Source organism: Mesoplodon bidens (genome assembly GCF_964165515.1).
Source record: "Mesoplodon bidens genome assembly, chromosome: 2".
Classification (NCBI taxonomy): Eukaryota; Metazoa; Chordata; class Mammalia; order Artiodactyla; family Ziphiidae; genus Mesoplodon; species Mesoplodon bidens.
The window spans coordinates 47,801,209-47,821,010 of NC_138177.1; the positions used below are offsets into that span (position 1 = coordinate 47,801,209).

Genomic DNA, 19,802 nt, shown 5'->3' on the forward strand with positions numbered 1-19,802 from the left:
GATTGGTGTTCCCAGGAAACAGTGCGGTAGTATAGAAAGACCTAGAATCTCCAGAGTCAAATAACTTCCTCCCATCACTTACTGGCTATGACTTTGAGCTTCATTTTTCTTACCTAAATGCGGATAATGATACCACCCTCACAGAGCTGGGATAAGGTACAAATAGATGTTATATATGAAAATAGTACTGTGCCTAAGACACAGTAGGCAGGTACTATAAAGATCCCAATTCAAGTGGCAGTGATTGGGAAGGGTGGACACCAATGAAGTAAGATATAGTAGGTGGGGATATTGGAGAGAGGAAAGCCCACTTCCCATCTCTCCTTTCTTCCTGTCTCAATTTGCCACAGCTAAGGATAGCTACAAGGAGGGATCCACAATGAGACTGCCCATTGAAGCTGATCAGGGGCCAGAGAAAACAGCCTGACCTATGGAAAACACAGGTATGCTGGCTGGGAGGAGGAAAGACTTGCTGGCACCTGGCTTCATAGTTTCTGAAAGGGTTTCATCCACAGTTGTCCAAAAGCCGGACTCTGAAGAGTTAATGTTGACTTCCCTCGTCTCCTTACCCCCACCTGTTTCCTCCTTTCCATCTTCCTTACCCCCAGCTCAGGCCCACATTATTTTTACCCTGGTTACCGCCATTGTCTGGTCACTGACCTCCCTGCCTTCAGTTAGACTGATCTCATCAGAGGCCCTGCTTAGAATTCCTCAGTGACTGATTGATTCCCTTCAATCAACCAATTGATCGACAAATATTTATCAAGGATCTGCTCTTTGCCAAGACCTGGCTAAACACGAGGGATCTAACAGTGAGCCAGAGAGACACATCCCTTCCCTTGTGCTGCTTACTGGGGAGTCAGACAAATGAACAGTTACCATATACTATCTATGACTGTGGGGCTTCCCGAGCCCATACATAGGTGGGGTACCTGATGCAGATTTGGCCATCAAGAGAGGCTCTGGAAGAGTATATATCTGGGCTGAGACCTAAAAGATGAATAAGACAACTTAGCCAAGGAAGGTGGTGGGGAATGATGAAATCCAAAGCCTCAGAAAGTCTTAGAGCCTGGCTGACCATCACCTGCTGAGATGCTGGCCACCTGCACTGTGGGCACAGTGTTATTTGCAGATCCAGGGTTGCCACGCCTTTAATCTGCTCTACTTTCCAAGATGCAGTTCAGATGACACCTCCCCCAAGAAGACTCTGATCTCTGTCCCAGACCCTAGTGCTGGTCGTGATGGTCTCCATGCCCCACGTGCCTGGCTGATCTCAGCACTCTTCCACTTCACTGCAATCATGTGTTCACTACCTGTCTCCTTCCAGAAAGGGCAGGGCATTTCTCATTCATCTTGGTGTCCCCAGCACTCATTTGGGCCAGGCATAGCCATTTAATAAATACATTGATTTAAAGGAATCACCCCCCACCCCCCGCCCCGCCATATCGAACAGGTCAGGGAAAAAAATAAAAGACTTGAGAGAGTGCAAAATGACAGGACTAGGGAGTGGTCTGACACATCAGGAAGCAGTCTAGCTGCAGGTGGGATCAGGTTCCTAAGGGACGTTCTGAAACAGGGTTTTTAAGAAACCCTAAATCCAGGTTATCTGTCTGGAGGGGTTAGGAGATTGGGAGTTGGACTGACAACTTCTTGGGTCTTGCTCTAAGGAGCGAAGATCCTCTATAACGACCTCATACCTGGGCAGTGAGAGTGGGCAGAATCCACCTCTTTCTTCTATTCCTTCCATCCCCTCACTCCACTTCCACACACCTCCGCCGCCCAGGAACCTCAGCTCTTTCCTTCCCAACAGATACCGGCTGTTGATGCCTGGAGGGACCTGGCTGCAGGGAGGAGGAGGGAACTCTCCGTCCGTCCCTCCCTCCTTCTCCATCTCCCCACCCTTCCTCCCTCCTCCTCCCTTCTCCTCCCCCTGCCAGCTCTCTGTCTCCCTCCCTCTTTCTCCTCTGAGGCTGTGGAGTCGCCTCGCAGCAGCGAGCAACGAGCGCCCTGCTCCCAGTCCCGGCTTGGAACTTAACTGTATGAGTGCGGGTTCTGGAACCCCGGCCCCGGAGCTGCGAGTCCGGGTCTGAACCTGGGGCACAGCGGTCAGCCTCCGAGGCCCTGATTTGGGACCGAGCCGAGGCCCTGAGCGCGGAGCGGGAGACCCGGGCGGGCCGGCGCAGCAACCGGCTAGTCAGGGAGCAGGACCGCGGAAGGCAGGGAGACCGGCCGCGAGCTGAGGGCAGAGGGCAGAGTGCAGAGAGCGACCTGGCTCGGCGGAGGGCGCCGCCCGGCCGGAACCGAGCTCTCCGCCCCGGACGGCGGCCAGTAGTGGGGTGCGGACCCGGGGCCGCCACGAGTCCCGAGCGACTCTCCGGCCGACGGCTGGGGGCGTGCCTCCTCCCAGCCCAGCTGCCCCAGCCCCGCGCGCCCGTTCGTAGCGTCGCCGGGGAATGTGAGCGGGAAGCCCAGGCTGCCAGCCGCGAGGACCCGGACGGAGGAGTAGCAAGAGCGCGGAGCCGCGAGCCGCGAGCCCAGCGCCCGGCTGAGTAGTAAGTGCGCCCCCTCTGTGCCCAGAGCGCGCCGCCGCGCCCCCATCTCCAGCCCTCCGAAGTTTTGACACTCGCGACCTCGCGTTTCTGGGCACACGCCGGCTCTCTTCTCTGCGAGTTTCCATCCTTTGCAAAGTTTTTCAAAAAGGAACGGACCCCCACCTACCCCTCACTACTCCGGCGGTGGCGTCTGTTCGCGGGCAGACCCGGGTCCTTGTGGAGAGGGGTGGCAGCCTGGTAAGGCCGTGGGTGTCTGTGTCTGTGTGCGCACCACAGGAGCCGGGCTTGGGGTGCCCCCCCCCCCCACGGCCGCTTCTCGCCCACCGGCCGGGGGCACTAGGTCTTTCTCACCAGCCCGTCTGTGCGCCCAGTTCAAGGATTTCCCAGCGGGAAGCCGAGGCGACCAGTGCGTATCCGGCTTGGGGCTCCGGTGCCCGCACCGAGGCGCGGATCAACCCCTGCCCTGGTTGTGTGGGGTGCCGGGGGCCAGCCACGCAGCCCCTCTCACCCTTCCAGGTTCGTTTCCCAGCGGACCAGCCGGGCGCTGCATCCTGTTTGTTTTCTGCTCCGGCTGCTCCAGTTTCAACCCCTCTCTCCTCCTACCCTAGCCTTCTTCTTACCACCCCTCCACCTCCTGCCTTTGGATGTCGGAGGTGAATCTTTTCATCCCTGTCTCTCTGCAAAAGCAAATGTGCCTGGGGGTAGGGAGGTACGGAGGTGGGAAGGGGGGCTAGTCGCTCTGTTCCCAGAGGCTCGCCATTGTTTTCCCACCCCGCGCGTTCTGTGCGTAAACACACACACACACACACGTACACGTACACACACACACACGTACATGTACACACACACGTGCGCGCCGGCTGCTTCCAGTCCCCAGACGCGCAGGGATCGCCCGCGGGATTCTCCCATCTGCCCGCCTGGTCTTCCAGTCTGGAGGTGCTCCATTACTTAACTGGAGCTGGGGAGGGCAAGAGACGTGGGGGTTGCCGGAGAGTCCCGGGCGGAGCCGCGAGCTGGGCCTGGGCGGGAAGTGAATTTTGAACTTCAGCCCTGGACCTTTCCGGGAGGACCCCGAGCGCACGAGCGGCGGCCTCCAGCCCTGGAGGACCGACGGCAGCTGCAAGGACTCCAGCGGCGCTCTTGGCAGCCGCCTCCGTGACAAGGGCTAGGAGGAAGCCGAGGAGTTTTCCTGGGAAGTTTGCTTTGACTCTGGGAATTTCCGGGCAGGGCGCCTTGGCGCTGGCGCTTGAAGGGGTCTGGCGAAAGACAGCCAGAGAAGATGCTGCTGCTCTGGGCTCTGGGCGGAGTTTCCAGAGACCCTGCTTTCTACTGTGCGCCCTTGGGGAGTGGCGCTCGAGATGCTGGGGTTCAGCATACTTTGGTCCTAATTTCCCGTCTATGGACAGTGTGAGCTTGGGCGAGTCCCTTAACTTTCCTAGATTTTCCCCTATGCAACATGGTCAGAGTTATGCACACATCTTTGAAACTGGCGTCTAATGATCAGTTAAGGGATACTGGTTTGGAAGGTATGAATGCCAGGATGGTAGTTGGACCACTGCAAGCCTAGCTTAGGGTTAAGAGACAGGGCTCTGGCGTTGGATCCCAGATACTGCCACTGGAGACATGACCTTGAGAAGTTTAATCTTACGGCTCTGTATCTGCTTGCTCATCTGTAAAATGGGTTTAATATGAACAGTACCTACTTCATGGGGTTGTCTTAATAAAGTGAAGCTCATACAACAGTACCTGGCACATAGTAAGTGCTGGAGAAATGTGACCTGTTATTGCCATTATTACTTACCTGGCTTTGTACAGACCCCAGAAGAGCATTTTGGGGTTGTGCTCATTTAATCGATTATAATAATTGTCCACTTCTGGGAAGGAAGAAACCTCACACTTCTTCCCACCCTTTCCTGATTTTAGCACCTCCCTACTCCTTGTATAGTTCCATCTTGTGAAATCTTTTTTTTTTCTTTTTCTCCTTCGTCTCTTCTTCCCTCCCTCCCTCCCTTTACAACTTTTGTGAAAGGCATTTTATTCCCTCCTTTTCCTCATTCTTAAAAATAAATCTTGGCCCAACTGTAGTGTTCTCAGTGCACATCAGGCCCCAGGAAGGAAGCATATCCCCAAGAGTGTCCTGACCTGGGCTGCTGGCTCAGGATTGGATGCGCATTTATGTCTCTGGGGCTGGGTGAATTCATGGAGAGAGGAGCCCCAGTGCCTGCGGCCCTGGGGAAGAATCAGGTGGGATGGGCTGAGGCTGTTCCAGGGGGAGCTCTGCTTCCGAGGTGGCATCTGTGTTGCCTGCTGCCGGGGCTCCCTTGGGAACCTGGAATATCCCAGCTGCCTGGGCAGACTGGATGTGGGATTTGGGGTAAGTAAGGGGCAAAAGTTTCACCTTCAACTTTCCACTTGCAGTTGGAGTGTTTCCTAGGAATTTGGGTTTGTCATAAGTTCCTTGTCTGATCCTGGACCCTGCAAATGCACAACACAAGTAAGGGGTAAGCTGTGTGACAGTGAGGAAGAGCAGGCAGCTGCTGCCCACCCACACTGCCTTGGACCATGGGCTCCTCTCTCTCTTCTCTCTGACCCTCTAAGCCCATCCCCAGTCATGGGAGAGGATGGCCAGGAGATTGGTTCTTGGAGCTTGGAGATCCTACAGGTGGGCTCTCAGTGATGAGAACCAGCATTGCAGTCACCCTCATTCGTCCCTTTAACAGAAATTTGTTGAGCTCCTATTGTGTGCCAGGCCCTGTGCTAGGCAGCAGGGCTTCAAGGGTGACCAAGACGGGTAGTGTGCCTGCCTTCAGAGAGCCTTCTTTCTAGAGGGAGGAGACCGGCCATAAATAACTTGAAAGAAGTAAGCAAGACAATATTAGATCCTATGTGATTTTCAGAAATACGACACGGTGATGCGATAGACAGTGTATGTGTGGGGACAGGCAGGGCAGATCCTAGATGGTGAGGCCAGTGAAACCTGCCCTGGAGAGAGACTAGCTCAGTCCAGGCCTGAAGGATGAGAAGCAGCCAGCTGCACAAAGACCTGAAGGAAGGGGATTCCAGGCAGAGGGAACAGCAAAAGAAAAATCCCTGCAGCCAGAACAGGGTTGGCAGTAACAGTGGGGCTGGAGAGGGAGACTGGAGAAGCCCGGAGGGCCGGAGCCTGGTCACACGGGACCTGGTTAGGAGCCTGGCTTTTACGGCCGGGGCCATGGGAAGCCGTTGGAGAGTTTTAAGGAGGGGAGTGACATGATCTGCTTTACGATTTTAAAAGATTATTTGGGGGCTTCCCTGGCGGCGCAGTGGTTGAGAATCTGCCTGCCAATGCAGGGGACACGGGTTCGAGCCCTGGTCTGGGAAGATCCCACATGCCGCGGAGCAACAAGGCCCGTGAGCCACAAGTGCTGAGCCTGCGCGTCTGGAGCCTGTGCTCCGCAACGGGAGAGGCCGTGACAGTGAGAGGCCCGCGCACCGCGATGAAGAGTGGCCTCCTCTCTCCGCAACTGGAGAAAGCCCTCGCACAGAAACGGAGACCCAACACAGCCAGAAAAAAAAAAAAAAAAAAAAAAAAGATTATTTGGTACACAGGAAAAAAACCCAGCTTATTTGGTAATCAGAGTTGCCCCAGGGGAGGGGAATGGTGGATGAGGGATGAGATGAAGGAAAGATGGTGTTTTCAATGTAGATTCTTTTGTCCTTTCCAAATGTAGTACCGTGTGCATGTATCAACTATGCCACAAAAAAAAAAAACCCAAACCAGAAAGCATAGTTGAAAAAGAATAGCTCAAGCCTGGAAAATGTATATAGTAAAAAGTGTTTTAAAAAATCTAAAACGGGTACTATTGTAGCACCAATTTTGTAAAGATGATGATACGTACACGCACGTCCCTCACGCACCTACATAGATGGAAGACTAGATGGCTGCCTCCGTGTTTACAGAGGTTAATTCTGGACACTGGGCGTATGGGTGATTTTTATTTTCTCCTTTATCTTCTGTTGATTTTTCCAATCTTCTACAATGGTCATGAATTACTTTTATAAGTGGGAAAGATGTGAAAAAGAGACATCGCTTTGGCTACTACATAAAGAATAGTTTGAAGGGGAGCAGGAATGGAAGAAGAGAGGCTGGCTAGGAGGCTGATTCTGAGTTGAGCTGATGACTCGGATAAGGCGGGCCGATGGGAGATCATTCTAGAGGTAGAGCCAATGGGTCTCACTAGCACACCGTTGCCTAACACGATGCACTGCTCTTGCCTAGAGAGGGCATTCCACCCCCAGCTCAGATTTTGTAGTCAGGAATGCTGGGATCAGTAATGGTGACAGACAATTTCCAGTGCCGCCTTGGCTTTGGAAATGTCTTGAGTTTTATCCACAGCCTTATTTCCATCTCTCCTCCTAATAGGGAGAGCCCCATCCTGAACATTTTGCTACTATGATAATTAGCAGATTCAGGGCAACATGATATATACAATACGAAGGATTTAGAGCCAGGAGAGATGTTCATCACATAACATCTCTGAGCCTCCATTTCCCCATCTATGAAATGGGGTAACAGCAGTACTTATCTCTTAGAATTTGGGAGGCTCACGTCTGATGAAGTCCGCAGCAGTGCTCCATGAATGGTAAGGGTCTGGGTTTGCTGTTGCCAGACAAGTGTTTGCTTGAGCGAGGCCTGCTCCTCCAGAGGATCTAGGTGTTCCTGTCCTTGAGGGGCTGACACCTGATTCTACACAGGTTTTCTCTTCTCTGGGGGTGCTTTTTGAGACTGGCCCTTATTGGGCAGCTCCCTGAGTAGGTCACCAGGAAGCTGATGCCACTGGAAAAAGTGGAATTCAAATGCAGCTGTGCCCACACGCCCCCTTCCCCAGCCTTATTCAGGGGTGAAGCTGAGTGTTTGAAAAGGGCTCTGTGCTGGGAAGGCCTGGCCAGGCCCACGGTAAATCGTGCTTTGAATGGGAATTATTTTTGTGCTCTGTGTTTGCTTAAGAGGGCTCACTCCTGCCTGAACTCGCTGCAGTCCTCACCCTTTGCTAGTCCTCTTCCTGGAACCTGGATATGTTAGCCAGGAAGGCTGTAACAGTGCCTGTCACCACTCGAGGGACCAGGACCCATGGAGGGTTACTTTCATATCTCCTCCCCACTCCCAAGCAGGAAGGCATGCCCTGGATGGGGTTCTTTGGCTGGGTGACAAAGAACCCCTTCTTTGGGTGACTGCCCCTTCCTTGGTCCTCCTTCCAGCTCCTTGGGAAGACTCAATTAGGAGATTTGTTACAGGCCAGCTCAGCAGGGCCACCTTCAGCCTCTGCCAGCTTCTCTGATCAGGAGTGACTCTGTTCCTTTTAAAAATTCAAATACTTTCTCTAAGAAGCAGTGATATGGTAATTCCCTCCTAAGAGAGGGGTGGAGTTGGGTGGATGGGGCATTCACTTCCGCTCGAGTGCCTGTTACATCCATGGGTCTAGCCAGAGACCCCTGAGACTGGACCTGCTCAAGCCTTATGATGGTGAAGGCCCTTGTGGCTCTCCTAGGAGCAGGTTTCTGTCCAGAGTGACAGTGGTCAGAACTCTGAGAGGCTGTGAGGTGAGGAGGAAGTGGCTGGGGTTTCCCCTGCCTACTCCCAAGGTCATCAATGGGTGAATCCAAGGCCTGGGCATGGCCCAGGATGTGCTATATGTGGCCCAGCATCTCAGAGTGTGCACATGGGGGCAAGATAGGAGAGCAGCAGGGACTGAGATTTGTACCCAAAGGTTGAAGATCCCAGCCGGGAGCGTTTTTAGGGGGGAGGGGTGTGTTGGGGGGTAGAGGAGAGAAAGGAAGAAGTGGGGACAGTATCTCTAGCTGCCACCTTTTTTCTTAAATAGCATGATTACCCAGGCTCATTTGGCCACTCAGGGAAGCCTGACACATGCCATCAAATCTGAATTCAGTTCTCTTGATACGCACAACAGACTCCCCTCCCCTCATCAGTGGCCTTAGCATTTAAATGGCCTTGGCACAGAGCCCCATAAGCAGCCCTAGGGATTGTGGCCAGGGCGGAGGGAGGGTTTAGTGTTACTCCCCATCTTGTCCCTCTGTGTCTTCTGGGGACATGTCCGAGGTAGAGTGTCAGTGTTTTGGCTTGAAGAGAGGGGAACGGGAAGGGGCCACAGATGGGGCAGAAACACTCAGGCTCCCTTCTCCCCTGGTGGTTTGGGTCTGTAATCCCTGCCAGGCCTGGAGCTCCCTGGAGGATTCGCCCCAGAGGAGGCCAGACTGTTCTCCTCCCCTCAGCCTTACCTCCCCCAGTCCCCACCCCCTGCTTGACTCAGAATGGAATGTGCAGCCTGTGGAACAGGATGGGGTGGGAACTAGTTCCCAGAGGGCCTTGGTCCCCATCTCTCCCCTCCCTTCCCCTCCCCCCACAAATCGGGTAGGAGCCTCAGGGCTGGGTCCTGCTCCTTGGCAGGGCTGGAGGTGCCCCGCTCCAATCCCAGGCCCTGTGCTGAGTGATGACAGAGGCGGGTACCACGGCGACCCAGGTCCAGCCATTTGAAGGAGCAGCCAGGGTGGGGGGATTTCTTTATAAGTCCAAGACGTTGGTGGGTGGCCAGTTAGAGTCCAAGGGGTGTAGCAAGCCAAGCAGACCCATCCCCAGCTCTAGTAGCTGGGGGTGGCCTACCCCAGACCTCCACCCTTTGTTGACTTCTGTTTTGTTTTAATTGCGGCTTATATTTTCTAATTGCTATTTTCTGTAGTTCCCAAAAGTAGTACAACAATGTGTATTACTTTTGTAATCAGGATGGAAAGGATTTAAAATATATGTAGAATTGCCAGACAGGGAAACAGACAAAGTAGTCAGTGTTTCTTCTCTGGAAGACTGGGAGTCAAGGCTTGACCAAACAGTAGAATATTCTGCAGAAAGAGGGGTCCCTGGCAGGAGGGGCAATAGTTGGAATATGATAAGAAGGCCTGTAACACTGGACTGATACCCTTTCAGGATGACCATTGAATAGGCCTATGAATCCCCCAGGTGGGCTCTGGGAGGGGGGCTCTGGGCTGGGGTGGGCTGTCCAGGGACTGGGCCCAGAGGCCTCCTACATTGGCTCTGGCACCTGGGGGGAGGCAGGAAGGGGAGTGAGCTTTGGCTTAAGCTGCCCTCACGCTGACTCAAAACAATTAACCCCTGCCTGGCCACACAAGACAGGTCCCTGCAGCCCCGAGTGGAGGGTGAGGAATTTCCTGTCTCACTGTGAGGTGTGAAGCTCTGGAAACCTTGCTCCTACTGAAACACAGCACTTCTGAAGGAGCCTAAAGTCATTCACCCATTCCTGTGAGGCTTTGGTTCCTGGCTTATCCCTCGAAGGGTGGGGTGGGGGTGGTGAGGAGGGAAGGACAAATAAAAGATTACTGGGAAGGGACTGGAAGGAAGCCTGTGTGCAGGTACAAGCAGGCTGTCCGAGGCCAGTGGGGAGAGGAGAGTGGGGAGTGAACAGGGAGCTGTTGAAAGCAGAGGGGAGGGGCTCCTCCAGCCCCTGACATTTCTCTGGCTGCCCGGCTCTCCTCTCTGTGGCCGGTGGAGAGGAGGGAGGGTATGTGCGTGTAAGTGTGTGTAAGTGGCCAGGCGGGGCCTACACCCTGAAGACCTTGGTCAGCCCCTGCTGGACCCCAGGGGACAGGGCTGTGCCTCTAAGAGCCCCCAGGGGACAGTGGAGACATTAGACCAATGTCAGGAAGGCAACGGGAGAGCGGACTGGGAGGCAGAGAGAGAGAGAGCCTGGCCGGGGCGCTGCTGAGGAGGCCCGCAGAGCAGAGCGAGGCCTCCTTTCATCCCTCCTCCCTGAGCTTCAGTTCTCCCAGAGCCTCTGGTGCCTCACACAGATTGGGGGTTCGATTCCAGTCCACCTGGTGAGGGCGGGCAGTGGGTGATCACCCTCCAGCCTCCTTTCCCTCTCTACAGAGATGCAGTCTCCTCCCACTGTGTCATTGTGAGCGTGGGACTGCAGTCACCCCGCCCCCCACCAAGCCAGGGTGAGGGTGGAGAGGGTCGGGGAAGAGCTCTGGACACTCAGTGCGGTCCTCTAGCTGGGGCTGGTGGGGCCGGGAGAGGGAGGCCTCTCCTCTTAGTCTGGGTGAAGGGCTCAGCTGTCACAGGTACCGGAGCCAGGAAACAGGGCAGAGAACAGAGAAAGGGGATCTGTCACATGTTGCCTGGGGTAGAGGTAGGTAGCAGAAGAGCTTTCTCTTTGGTACTTGAGGAAGTCAAAGGATGAACGTGACTGTCAAGTTGGAATAAGTATACAGGTCTGGGTGAATGAGGTTCTTGGAGTTGTGCAGTGCACAGTCTGCACAGCTGTACATGCTGGCCCTTTTGGAACTGGTTCAGAGCATCAGGTCCCTGTGGTTTTCACAAAGTAAGTTCCTTCCTCTTCTACCAGCTCTGCCTGGCCTTAGGTCCATACGCCTCAGCATGAGACCCTCAATTTGGAGGTGATCTTTGGCTATGTGTTACCCCTTTCTAGGTGCTGATTGACCTGGAGTTTGGGGAACCAGAACTGAGGAGCGGGCTTGGGTGTGAGCGAGGGTATGGGTGCGTTGGGCAGTTTAGAGAGGGTCTGGAGCGTTTGACTGCCACCACCCTCCTTGTGGAGTCAGAGTCCTGTTTGGATAACTGGCCACAGGCGCAGCGAACCTCCTGACTCCTGAGTGAAGGCTGGCTGGGTTTAGGAGTTCTCAGATGGGGCGGGCAGGTGGGGAGGAGGGCAGGGCCCTGCCTCCCCCGACAGTAACCCTCCCCCAGGCGCCTTTGCTGGCCTGCGACCCACTGGGTCTTCTCTATGTCCCTGCCTTCCTCTCTCCCCCTCCCATCACCCAACTCACTCATCCCTTGTCCTTCAAGATCCTGCTCTTTGATCTCTGAAGAGATGACTGGCTAATCGGATTTACCAATCTAAATTCATGTACTGGTGGCAAGTTAACAGGTAATTCTTGAAGCTCTTTTAACTGGCCACCAGGCCTTATCAATCCAAGGGGGGACTGTCAAAGTGGGAACCTAGGGTGTGGAGGTGGGGTAGGTGTTTGGGCCCGAGGGGGCTGTTCCATTGCCCATTCACTCAGCAGGTAGGAGGGGAGCGCCTTCCTCAAAGCTGTGCCCTGTACGCTGGGGCTGAGAGAGACCAGTGCAGCCCTTACACAGTTTTGAGGAAGATAAAGATTAGATATTCACTGACAAAAGTGAAGGTAGGGAGGTGCAGGGGGAGGGCTGTGGAGCATCAAAGCATCAGGGAGGGGCCCCACAACCGGATTTGGGCCATCAGGAAAGGCTCCCTGTAAGAGGAAACATAATGACCTGGAGGGTGAGGAAGAGATAGCTTGTCAAGAGCATGTCAGAGAGAAGAGAAGGTTGTAAGGACAGGTACCCCCCATGTTTTCCAGGGCCCCCACCTGGGTCTCCAAGGGCATATCCAATGGTCCTGTCCCTCACCAAGGACCCTGGGGCATCATGACTTTGCGGGGGAGGGTGATTGGTGGGCACTCAAAGACAGGGTGGCTAAGGGCTCCTGACAGCCTTGTTCGACTATGAATTGTGTATGGCAGCATGGGGGAGCATGGGTTTTGGGGTGCACTAATAAACATGGGGTGTGCGGGGGTGCCTGTGGTGTGTGGCCCAAGTGACCCAGGGATTGGAAGCCCAAACCTCTCCCAGGCAGCTGCGGTGGGAGTCGGGGGGCGGGGATGGGGTGCAGGATTGCTAGGACCAACTGCAGATTAGCCAGGCTGGCGTTAAATGCCTTTGCTGCTTCTCTCCTCCCCTCCTGTCCCTCCCTGCCCTCCCGAAAATCAACAACTGTGTCAACAGCGGGGTAATTGTGCTTGGCCAGCAGCCTCTGGGGCTTCCAGGACCAGGCAGGTGCTGGCAGGGGCTGCCGAGCCCCACGCTGGGAGCAGGCTGGGTCTGGCTGCCAGGGCGGCAGGATAAACAAGGCCTCACACAGGCTGGCTGGGAGGGAGGGAGGCCGCAGGCAGGCAGGAGGGAGAACAGGTGTCTCAGGAGCATTGCGGAAACAAAGGGCCTCTTGTCTCCTCCTCTCCGGCCCCAGGGAGCAGCCCCCTCCCCCCCTCTCAGGCCCAGCCTCGAGACCAGTGGCCAGGTCAGCCAGGGGGTGCTGGGAATGAGGAAAGGGCAGGTGCTGACCTCCAGACTCCCCTGCATCTTGGTGCTTGTTTTTTCTTGCTTGAGGCAGAGGTAAAACCAGTCCTTATGAGGCACGAGCCCTGGAGGCAGGATATGTGCCTCTGAACAAATCCACTGGCCATGAGGCCTCTGCAGGTCTCAGTTTCCCACCGGAAAGACAGAAAGACCCTCACCGCTGCTGGGGCACCCAAGGAAGAAATGGATGGGAGACAGGAAAAGGACCTGGAGCTTTTTAGAAGAAAAAGCAGCAGCAAATGTCAGGAGTAATGGAAGGTGGGGCAAGAAGTAGGGAGACCTGGGCCAAGGTATTCCAGCTGGGATTTGGGGTGGAGTTGGCTGGGGTGCAGCAACACCCTCTTCCCTCCATAGCCCTTAACGAAACAGACCTTTACTGAACACCTGCCATGTGCCAGGCCCTGTACTAGGGATGGGGAGGCAAGGAAGAATAGCATAGTACCCGCACAGACAGACGGACTGGAGCCAGACTGCCTGTGTGGTCTTGGGCAAGTAACTTAAAACCTCTCGGTGTCTCAGTTTCCTCATCTGTAACATAGGGGTGATAATAGCCGCTGCCTCATGGGACTGTTATGTTGGTTAAATGTGTGAAGAGATGCCTATTGTATATAGTAAGGGATACATAAGAGAAGGCCATTATTGTTCTGCTATTGTCCTTGTCCCTGAGAGAGTATCAGGGGCTCAAATCTTGCCAGAGTGCAGGAAGCAGACAGGTAAACAAATAATTGCAGTCCAGTCAAGTGCTAGAGACTAGGGATGTCCAAGGGCTCTGGAATGCCCTGGAGGAACAATCAACTCTTCTAGGATTATTAGGGAGTGATTCATAAAGGAGGGGCAACATTTGAACTGGGCTTTGAGTGAGGTATAGGAGTTTTCTGGTCAGGAATGTAGGAAGGGCCTTCCAGGCATGGGCACCGTGTGAGCTGCAGCCCTGAGGTGTGAAGGCGCCTGTTTGCACCTGCATTAGGGTCTGTGAGCCCGACAGCTGGAGAGTGACTGGGCTGGGCTGCAAAGGGCCTGAGCGGCAGGGGGTTTGGGCTCATCCCTAGTCTGTTCCAGGGTCAGGTGCCAACTTTGGTCGTCACTCAGTATCTTTCTTCCTCCTCCCCACACCAATACATTATGAATCACTCAGTGTAACGCTGGAATATTCTTCAACTTATAGAGAAGCGGGATGGTTTGGTGAAAACACCATGGGGTCTTAGAGTCAGAAATTTCTGGATTCGAAGTTTTTGGATTTTGAATCTTGATATTGGGCCATTTACCTAATTTCTTTGAGCTGCATAAATTGGGGTCATGGCTTCTCCCCTCTGGCAGAGTTATGGTTGGGATTGGAGGAATTTTCTAGATATATAGCATTTGCCCAGTAAACGGGGGCTCTTAGGGTTACTCTCTGTGTGGTCTTGCCAATGCCATAAACCTTTCTGGGCCTTGGTCTCTATCTGTAAGGGGGAAACAGTGGCCTGTCTACTTCCTTCCATGATTTTCAAACTGGTAATGGGCCAGGCTGCCCATTTCCTGGGTACATCAGTCAGGCCCAAGACCCAGAAGGATCAGCTGGCAGCCTTCCCAGGGCACCAGCTGGTCCTGCTGGACTGAGTGGAGGGAGCTGACCTCCGGCGGTCCAGTCCAGGTGCTGCTCCCTGTGCAGCAGGCAGTGGGGCTCCACATCCTGCCTTTCCCACAGGGGTGAAGCCCTCCAGGCTTCCTCTAACAACTGCTGTGCTGGTGTTTGAGGGGCCGATGGGTAGTAGAAGCCAGTGGGCACCAGAGGAAACCAAGGCCCTGGTCTAGACTGTGTGTCCTCAGGCCTGTCACTTCACCTCTTAGAATCTTGCTTTTCCCATCCGCAACTTGGGGAGGACCATTTGGACCCCTCCTGGGATAAAACGAGAATGCTGTGTTGCTGTGGCAATAGAGTCAGATGAGGACGATGACAGCTACCCTAGTAATTTTTGTTGCAGTTTCAAAATCCAGATATGGAGTCAGACACTTAGTCACACTCCCTCGTGTGTACCTGGTGGTGCCCTCCACGGTGTGCTTCCCTCCACGCAGCTCATCTCAGGGGTGCCTCATGAAACCTTGTCAGTTAGGAAGGGCAGAGAGTATCTAGCCCCCCATTTTTTTTTTTTTTTTTGCGGTACGCGGGCCTCTCACTGTGGCGGCCTCTCCCGTTGCGGAGCACAGGCTCCGGACGCGCAGGCTCAGCGGCCATGGCTCACGGGCCCAGCCGCTCCGCGGCATGTGGGATCTTCCCGGACCGGGGCACGAACCCGCGTCCCCTGCATCGGCAGGCGGACTCTCAACCACTGCGCCACCAGGGAAGCCCCTAGCCCCCCATTTTGTGGATGAGGAAATTGAGATTTAGAGACAGGGTGGTGGGACCTCGTAGTTCCACGCTGACTGTGGGTCTGAAGGGATGAGGCTGATCCACGTGACATGTCTGACCATGCAGCAGCACAAGAGGGAACCCACTCCAGGATCCTGCTGCAAGGTCCCCTGGTCTCCTGCCCTGGCATGCTGCCATTGGTTTTGAGGAACTGGTGATGGGACGGGCTAGGGGCATCGAGGAATGCCTGGAGTCCGTTTCGTCTCCTGACAGTTGCAGGGAGCCCATCCCGGGTCCAGATCTGGAAGGGTGTTTGCCTTGGCGAGGCCACCATCCTCCTCTCCTCCCTCATTTGCTACCTTGGTTGTGCCCATCGTGGGCATGACCCCATTTTCTCTTCCTTCTCTGTACTCACGTTTCTCCAGTGGCTTTAGGATGAGGTGGGGTCAGGGAGAGAAGCTGATTCAGGAAGATGGGGCTGGGACAGTCCTCTGGGGTCTCCTGGCCAGGTGGTCAAATAGCTTCCTAGGTAGCCCTGGAAACTACCTGAGTAAGACAGAGGCAGAAAGAGCAGCAGTGACACTTGGATTTTTCCAAGGGCCATGTACATGTTTACATGTAATTTGCATATGACGAATACACTGAACACAATTTTATAATCTATCCCCAGGCGGATTTGCCTTTTACTATTGTTCTTTTCAAAGATGGCTGCTCCTGGCTTTTTACTCTTGTCTGGCCTCACTTCTATTCTGTTCTCCCCATCCTCCTCACAGAGGGCAGGTGATGGGGGTGGGGGGGCGGGGGGGGCGAAACGACACAGACAGAGGGTCAGGTTTAGGTCAGCCCTGCTATTGATCGCCCTCCCTGGGGTGAGCACAGAGGGTGGCCCCCCGCCACTGAACACACAGGCCTGGCCTCCCTGCCGCTCCCCAGCGGCCCCCTCACCTATGAATGTGACTCAGGGCACCTTCACAGGCAGGTGCACAGAGTTTGGCATTTAGCAGGTGCTCAGTAAATCTCAGGATAAATCGAGATTAGAGACAGGCAGGAACCTTGGAAAACAAAGACATACCCTGTTCAGGCTCCTTGGTGCCCAGCTTTTGTGCCCGTGAAGGACGAGGTTGATGGGGAGAAGTGACCCTCTGAGGAGTAGATTTCTCTCCTGACTGTGGCCAAAGGAGGCATTTCTTTCTCTTCTTGGCCTTGCAGGAAATAGTGGTGGGGATGAGAGGAGCAGAAAGAAAGGGCCAGGCCTTCTATTATTTTGTTTTTCAGATTGAGAGTCTGTTATTAGCAATTTATGACGACCAGGTCTGCAGCCAAGCACATACTGTTCTCCACTGTTGTGGGGAGACTCGCAGGGCCATGGCAAGAGGCTGGACAGGAAAGACAACCAGGTCAACACTTTTATGATTGACCGTTCGGTGCCTCGGCCTGTACCCGGGGCAGCTTTAGCACGGGGCCAGTTTGAGCCCAGTCCTGTGTGGGGATGGCATGGCCTCCCCATGTGAACCCAAATGGCTTCAGTAAGTGGGGTGAGCTCCCCTCCCACATCATGCTCACTGAGGCTTGGGCTGCAGATTGCTTTCTGTGAAATGGGGTCAGGGCAGTGACTCTCAGAGCAGAGTCACTATAGAGTTTCTCAAGATGGCAGGGCCTGGGAAGAACCCTACAGAGAAAAGGACAGCAGCTGTGTGGGAGAAGACCCCAGAAGAGGGGGAGTGGGCAAGATGACCACCCTCGTGGAAAGAATGGTGCACAAGCAAAACAACCCCCTCTCTGCAAAAGAGCTGAGCTGGTGGAATTTAGCTCCGCGGCTGCGAGATCGGGGCAGTAGATAGAGCTCTGCGGGCGCCTGGGCTCTGTGTGTGCAGGTTGTTGTGTGGGGTCCCGGAAGACAATGGAGAGGGCAGGAGCAGCACCCGTGGCGCCCCCTCCACCAGGCTGGCCTCGACGCTTCCCTGGACTCATCACCAGTCCCCATTCCTGGACGCAAGCCCCCTTCCTCCATCCACTCCTCCCGTAAGTTGGTTTCATTCTTCCCTTGATTTCCCCTCATTCCCCTCCCAACTGTTTGGCTTTGACTAGAAGTAGCTACGTTAGCCATTCTTCAAGGGGTCAGTGTTCCCCCAGGGGGCCAAGGTGCCAAAGGGCAGAGACCTTTGGTTGGTGGAGGGCTTCTCAGGGTTAGGGGCGGTGGTGCCTGATCCCCGGGCCTCTGCTTCATGGCTGGGAGGAGCCCAGGCTGCTTCGGGGAGAGCGAACCAGCCAAGTGGCTGTTTCTCGCATCCCAACTATGTCCCCAAGCTTGGTGCCGTTGGATGGTTGTTGAAGGGCAGACTCTCTGGAAGGATAAGAAGCTTTTGTGGGAGTCTGGAAAGAGCCAGGGCAGAGAATGTAATGCGTTGGGTAGTGGGGGAGAGGGATGTTGGGCAGTGAGAGAATGGGCCTGGTTTCCAGCTGTGAGGATTGGACTATTATCTTATTATTATCCTCACACAGCTGACAGCCACTCAGTCCTGAGACGGGTTCCTTGTCCTCTGTTCTATGGGTTGACATCCTCTTGCCCGGCCAGCTCAAGGCTCTTGCCAGGGGTTCATGAAAGGATGAACTCTGAGATTTGATCTGGCATGGATAAGTTCATTAGGTGTGTATAGAGCACGTACTCTGGGCCCAGCACCAGACTCGGGGCTCCGTTAGCAACCCCTGTGTCTTGCTAAGACAAATGTTAGTAGGGCTCCTCTGTGCCAGGTGCTGTAAGGAACAACGGGGACTAAGCTACCAGCCGAGAGGCTAAGGAGCCCTCGGTGGGGCGGGGGGGGGCATTAGCTTATAGTTCAGTTAGGAAGAGACCTCCAAGGTCAGAGGGAGCCTTGAATGCAGGCCAAGGAGCTAGGACTTTGTTGACAGCGAGGAACCAGAGAGTGTCTCAGAGAACTTTCAGAATGGGTGGCTCATTCCTTCAGGCTGAAACGTCTCTCTCATTATTCTGCAACAGACTTCCAACAGAACCCTGTGCTTTTTCTTTCCATTCAAAGACATTTTTGCTGCCTTCGGGTCGTGCTGAACCATCTGGTAATCAGACAACTTCCCTTCCCCTGCAGGGCTGCGACTTCCCAGGGTGTGAGGCCAAGCCTGGCAGCCTGCGGAGGGGAGGTCCCTTTTCCTGGTCTGCCCTGACCCACACTCACCCCGGCTTTGGTCCCACAGGGGCTCAAGTGAGTGAGAGTGGCCAGCTTTCCTGGGATGTGCCATTCCTCGATGAATGAGCAAACTTATTTTGTTCAGGATTGATCAATATGAATCTCTGGATGTCTTTTTTAAAGGCAGTGGTTTGATACATAGTTTTAACAAATAAGCTGTTCAGGGATGAATAAGTTCTACCAATTCCTTATTATGTGAAGGCACTGGGTGTGTGTGTCGGGGGGAGGAGACCAGACCCTGCCCACAGGGAAGCTGTAATCTGTCTGGGGAGGTGAGACAGGATCATGGGAAATAGCTGCATTGTGGGAACAAGCCCTTTCGGCTGAGTTGGCCTGGGCACCAGGACTGCTGGAGACGTTTCTGTCTCCATGGGCTTGGTTTCGGAGGCTACGTACAAGGTGGAATCAGACAGATCCCAGTTTGAGTCCTGGCTCTGCTTCTTCTGAGCTGTGAGATTTCTGGCAAATACGAGAACTTTCTTAGAGCCTAGTTTTTTCACCTACAAAGTGGGAAAAGATGAATACCTACTTCCCAAGGTTAAAAGGATTCAGTGAAGTGATGTATATATTACAGTGCTTAGTTCGGGGCCTGCAGCATAGGAGACTCCAGTAAGTGGGAACTGGTATTAGTATCGCGGCCACTGTGGTGGTGGTTGTTAGGGCTTGTGCTGGGGTGGGACAGTGCGGCTCTCCTGGGGCCTGTATGGATGTGGGGCAGCTCCTCCCTTGGGTCATGAGCATGACCTCTGTGGATCTGGGAAAGGGGGAGGAGCACCTCTCCAGAGTGTGGTGAGTACAGACTTGGTCGGCTCTGACACCTCTCTCGGCCTCCCACTGTATTCTTCCTTCAGATTTGGCACACAAATGTGCTGTGTGACCCTGGCCAAGTTACTTAACTAACCTGTGCTTCAGCTTCCAGAACTGTAAAATGCTGCTGACAGCCGTACCTGATACTGAGAGGATTAAATAAAAAGGGTTATATGGAAAGTGTTCAGACAGTGTCTGGCACAGGGGTGTGTGTCTTATCCAGGCATTTACTGCTGTAATTATTGCTGTGGTTATTCTGTTACAGGAGTGACCCATGCACTCAAAGAAACGAGGGAATGAGCTGCTGCCCCAAGTGTTCCAGGAGCTTGGAGCAGGGGTGGGGGTGTGGGATGGAGGTGGGCCGGGGCGTGGACCCCAGTGTGTGGGCCCGGCTCTGCTGGCGCTGGGGAGCAGCCCAGAAAAGGGGGTGAACTCTCTCACACACTAGCTGCAGGCAGGGTGTTGCCAGGTATAGAAGAAATGATATGGCTCAGAGTGCACTGCCTTTTGTCCTTTGCCCAGTGTTGTTCCTTAAACCGGTCACTAAGGGGACAGTTCTACATCAAGTAGAATGGATTTTTGCAAAACTGGTGAAATTCACGTATAAGTTGGGATCGCTTGGAAGCATGAAACCACCACATTCACCAAACCCAGCTGCTGGTGAATTTTAATAATTCATAGTAACAGACAGCCTTTAACTAACCTTTGGACTCTGGGCCCTTGGG

At 54.2% G+C, this 19,802-nt stretch overlaps 1 protein-coding gene across 5 annotated transcripts in view; it reads left to right on the top strand.

The window, feature by feature from the left end:
• The first annotated feature begins 1,958 nt into the window (after window positions 1–1,958).
• The window catches only part of SOX13 (SRY-box transcription factor 13), a 44,869-nt gene continuing 27,025 nt past the window's right edge, over window positions 1,959–19,802 (top strand). For 4 of the 5 annotated variants that reach the window (XM_081225099.1, XM_081225100.1, XM_081225103.1 and 1 more), the window contains exon 1: window positions 4,879–4,926. In XM_081225099.1, coding sequence (XP_081081225.1) covers window positions 4,913–4,926 — 14 coding nt within the window. In that variant the 5' untranslated portion in view covers window positions 4,879–4,912. Of the gene's footprint in view, window positions 2,553–4,878; window positions 4,927–19,802 lie in introns of those variants that run through there. The other variant, XM_081225101.1, reaches the window with a different exon arrangement.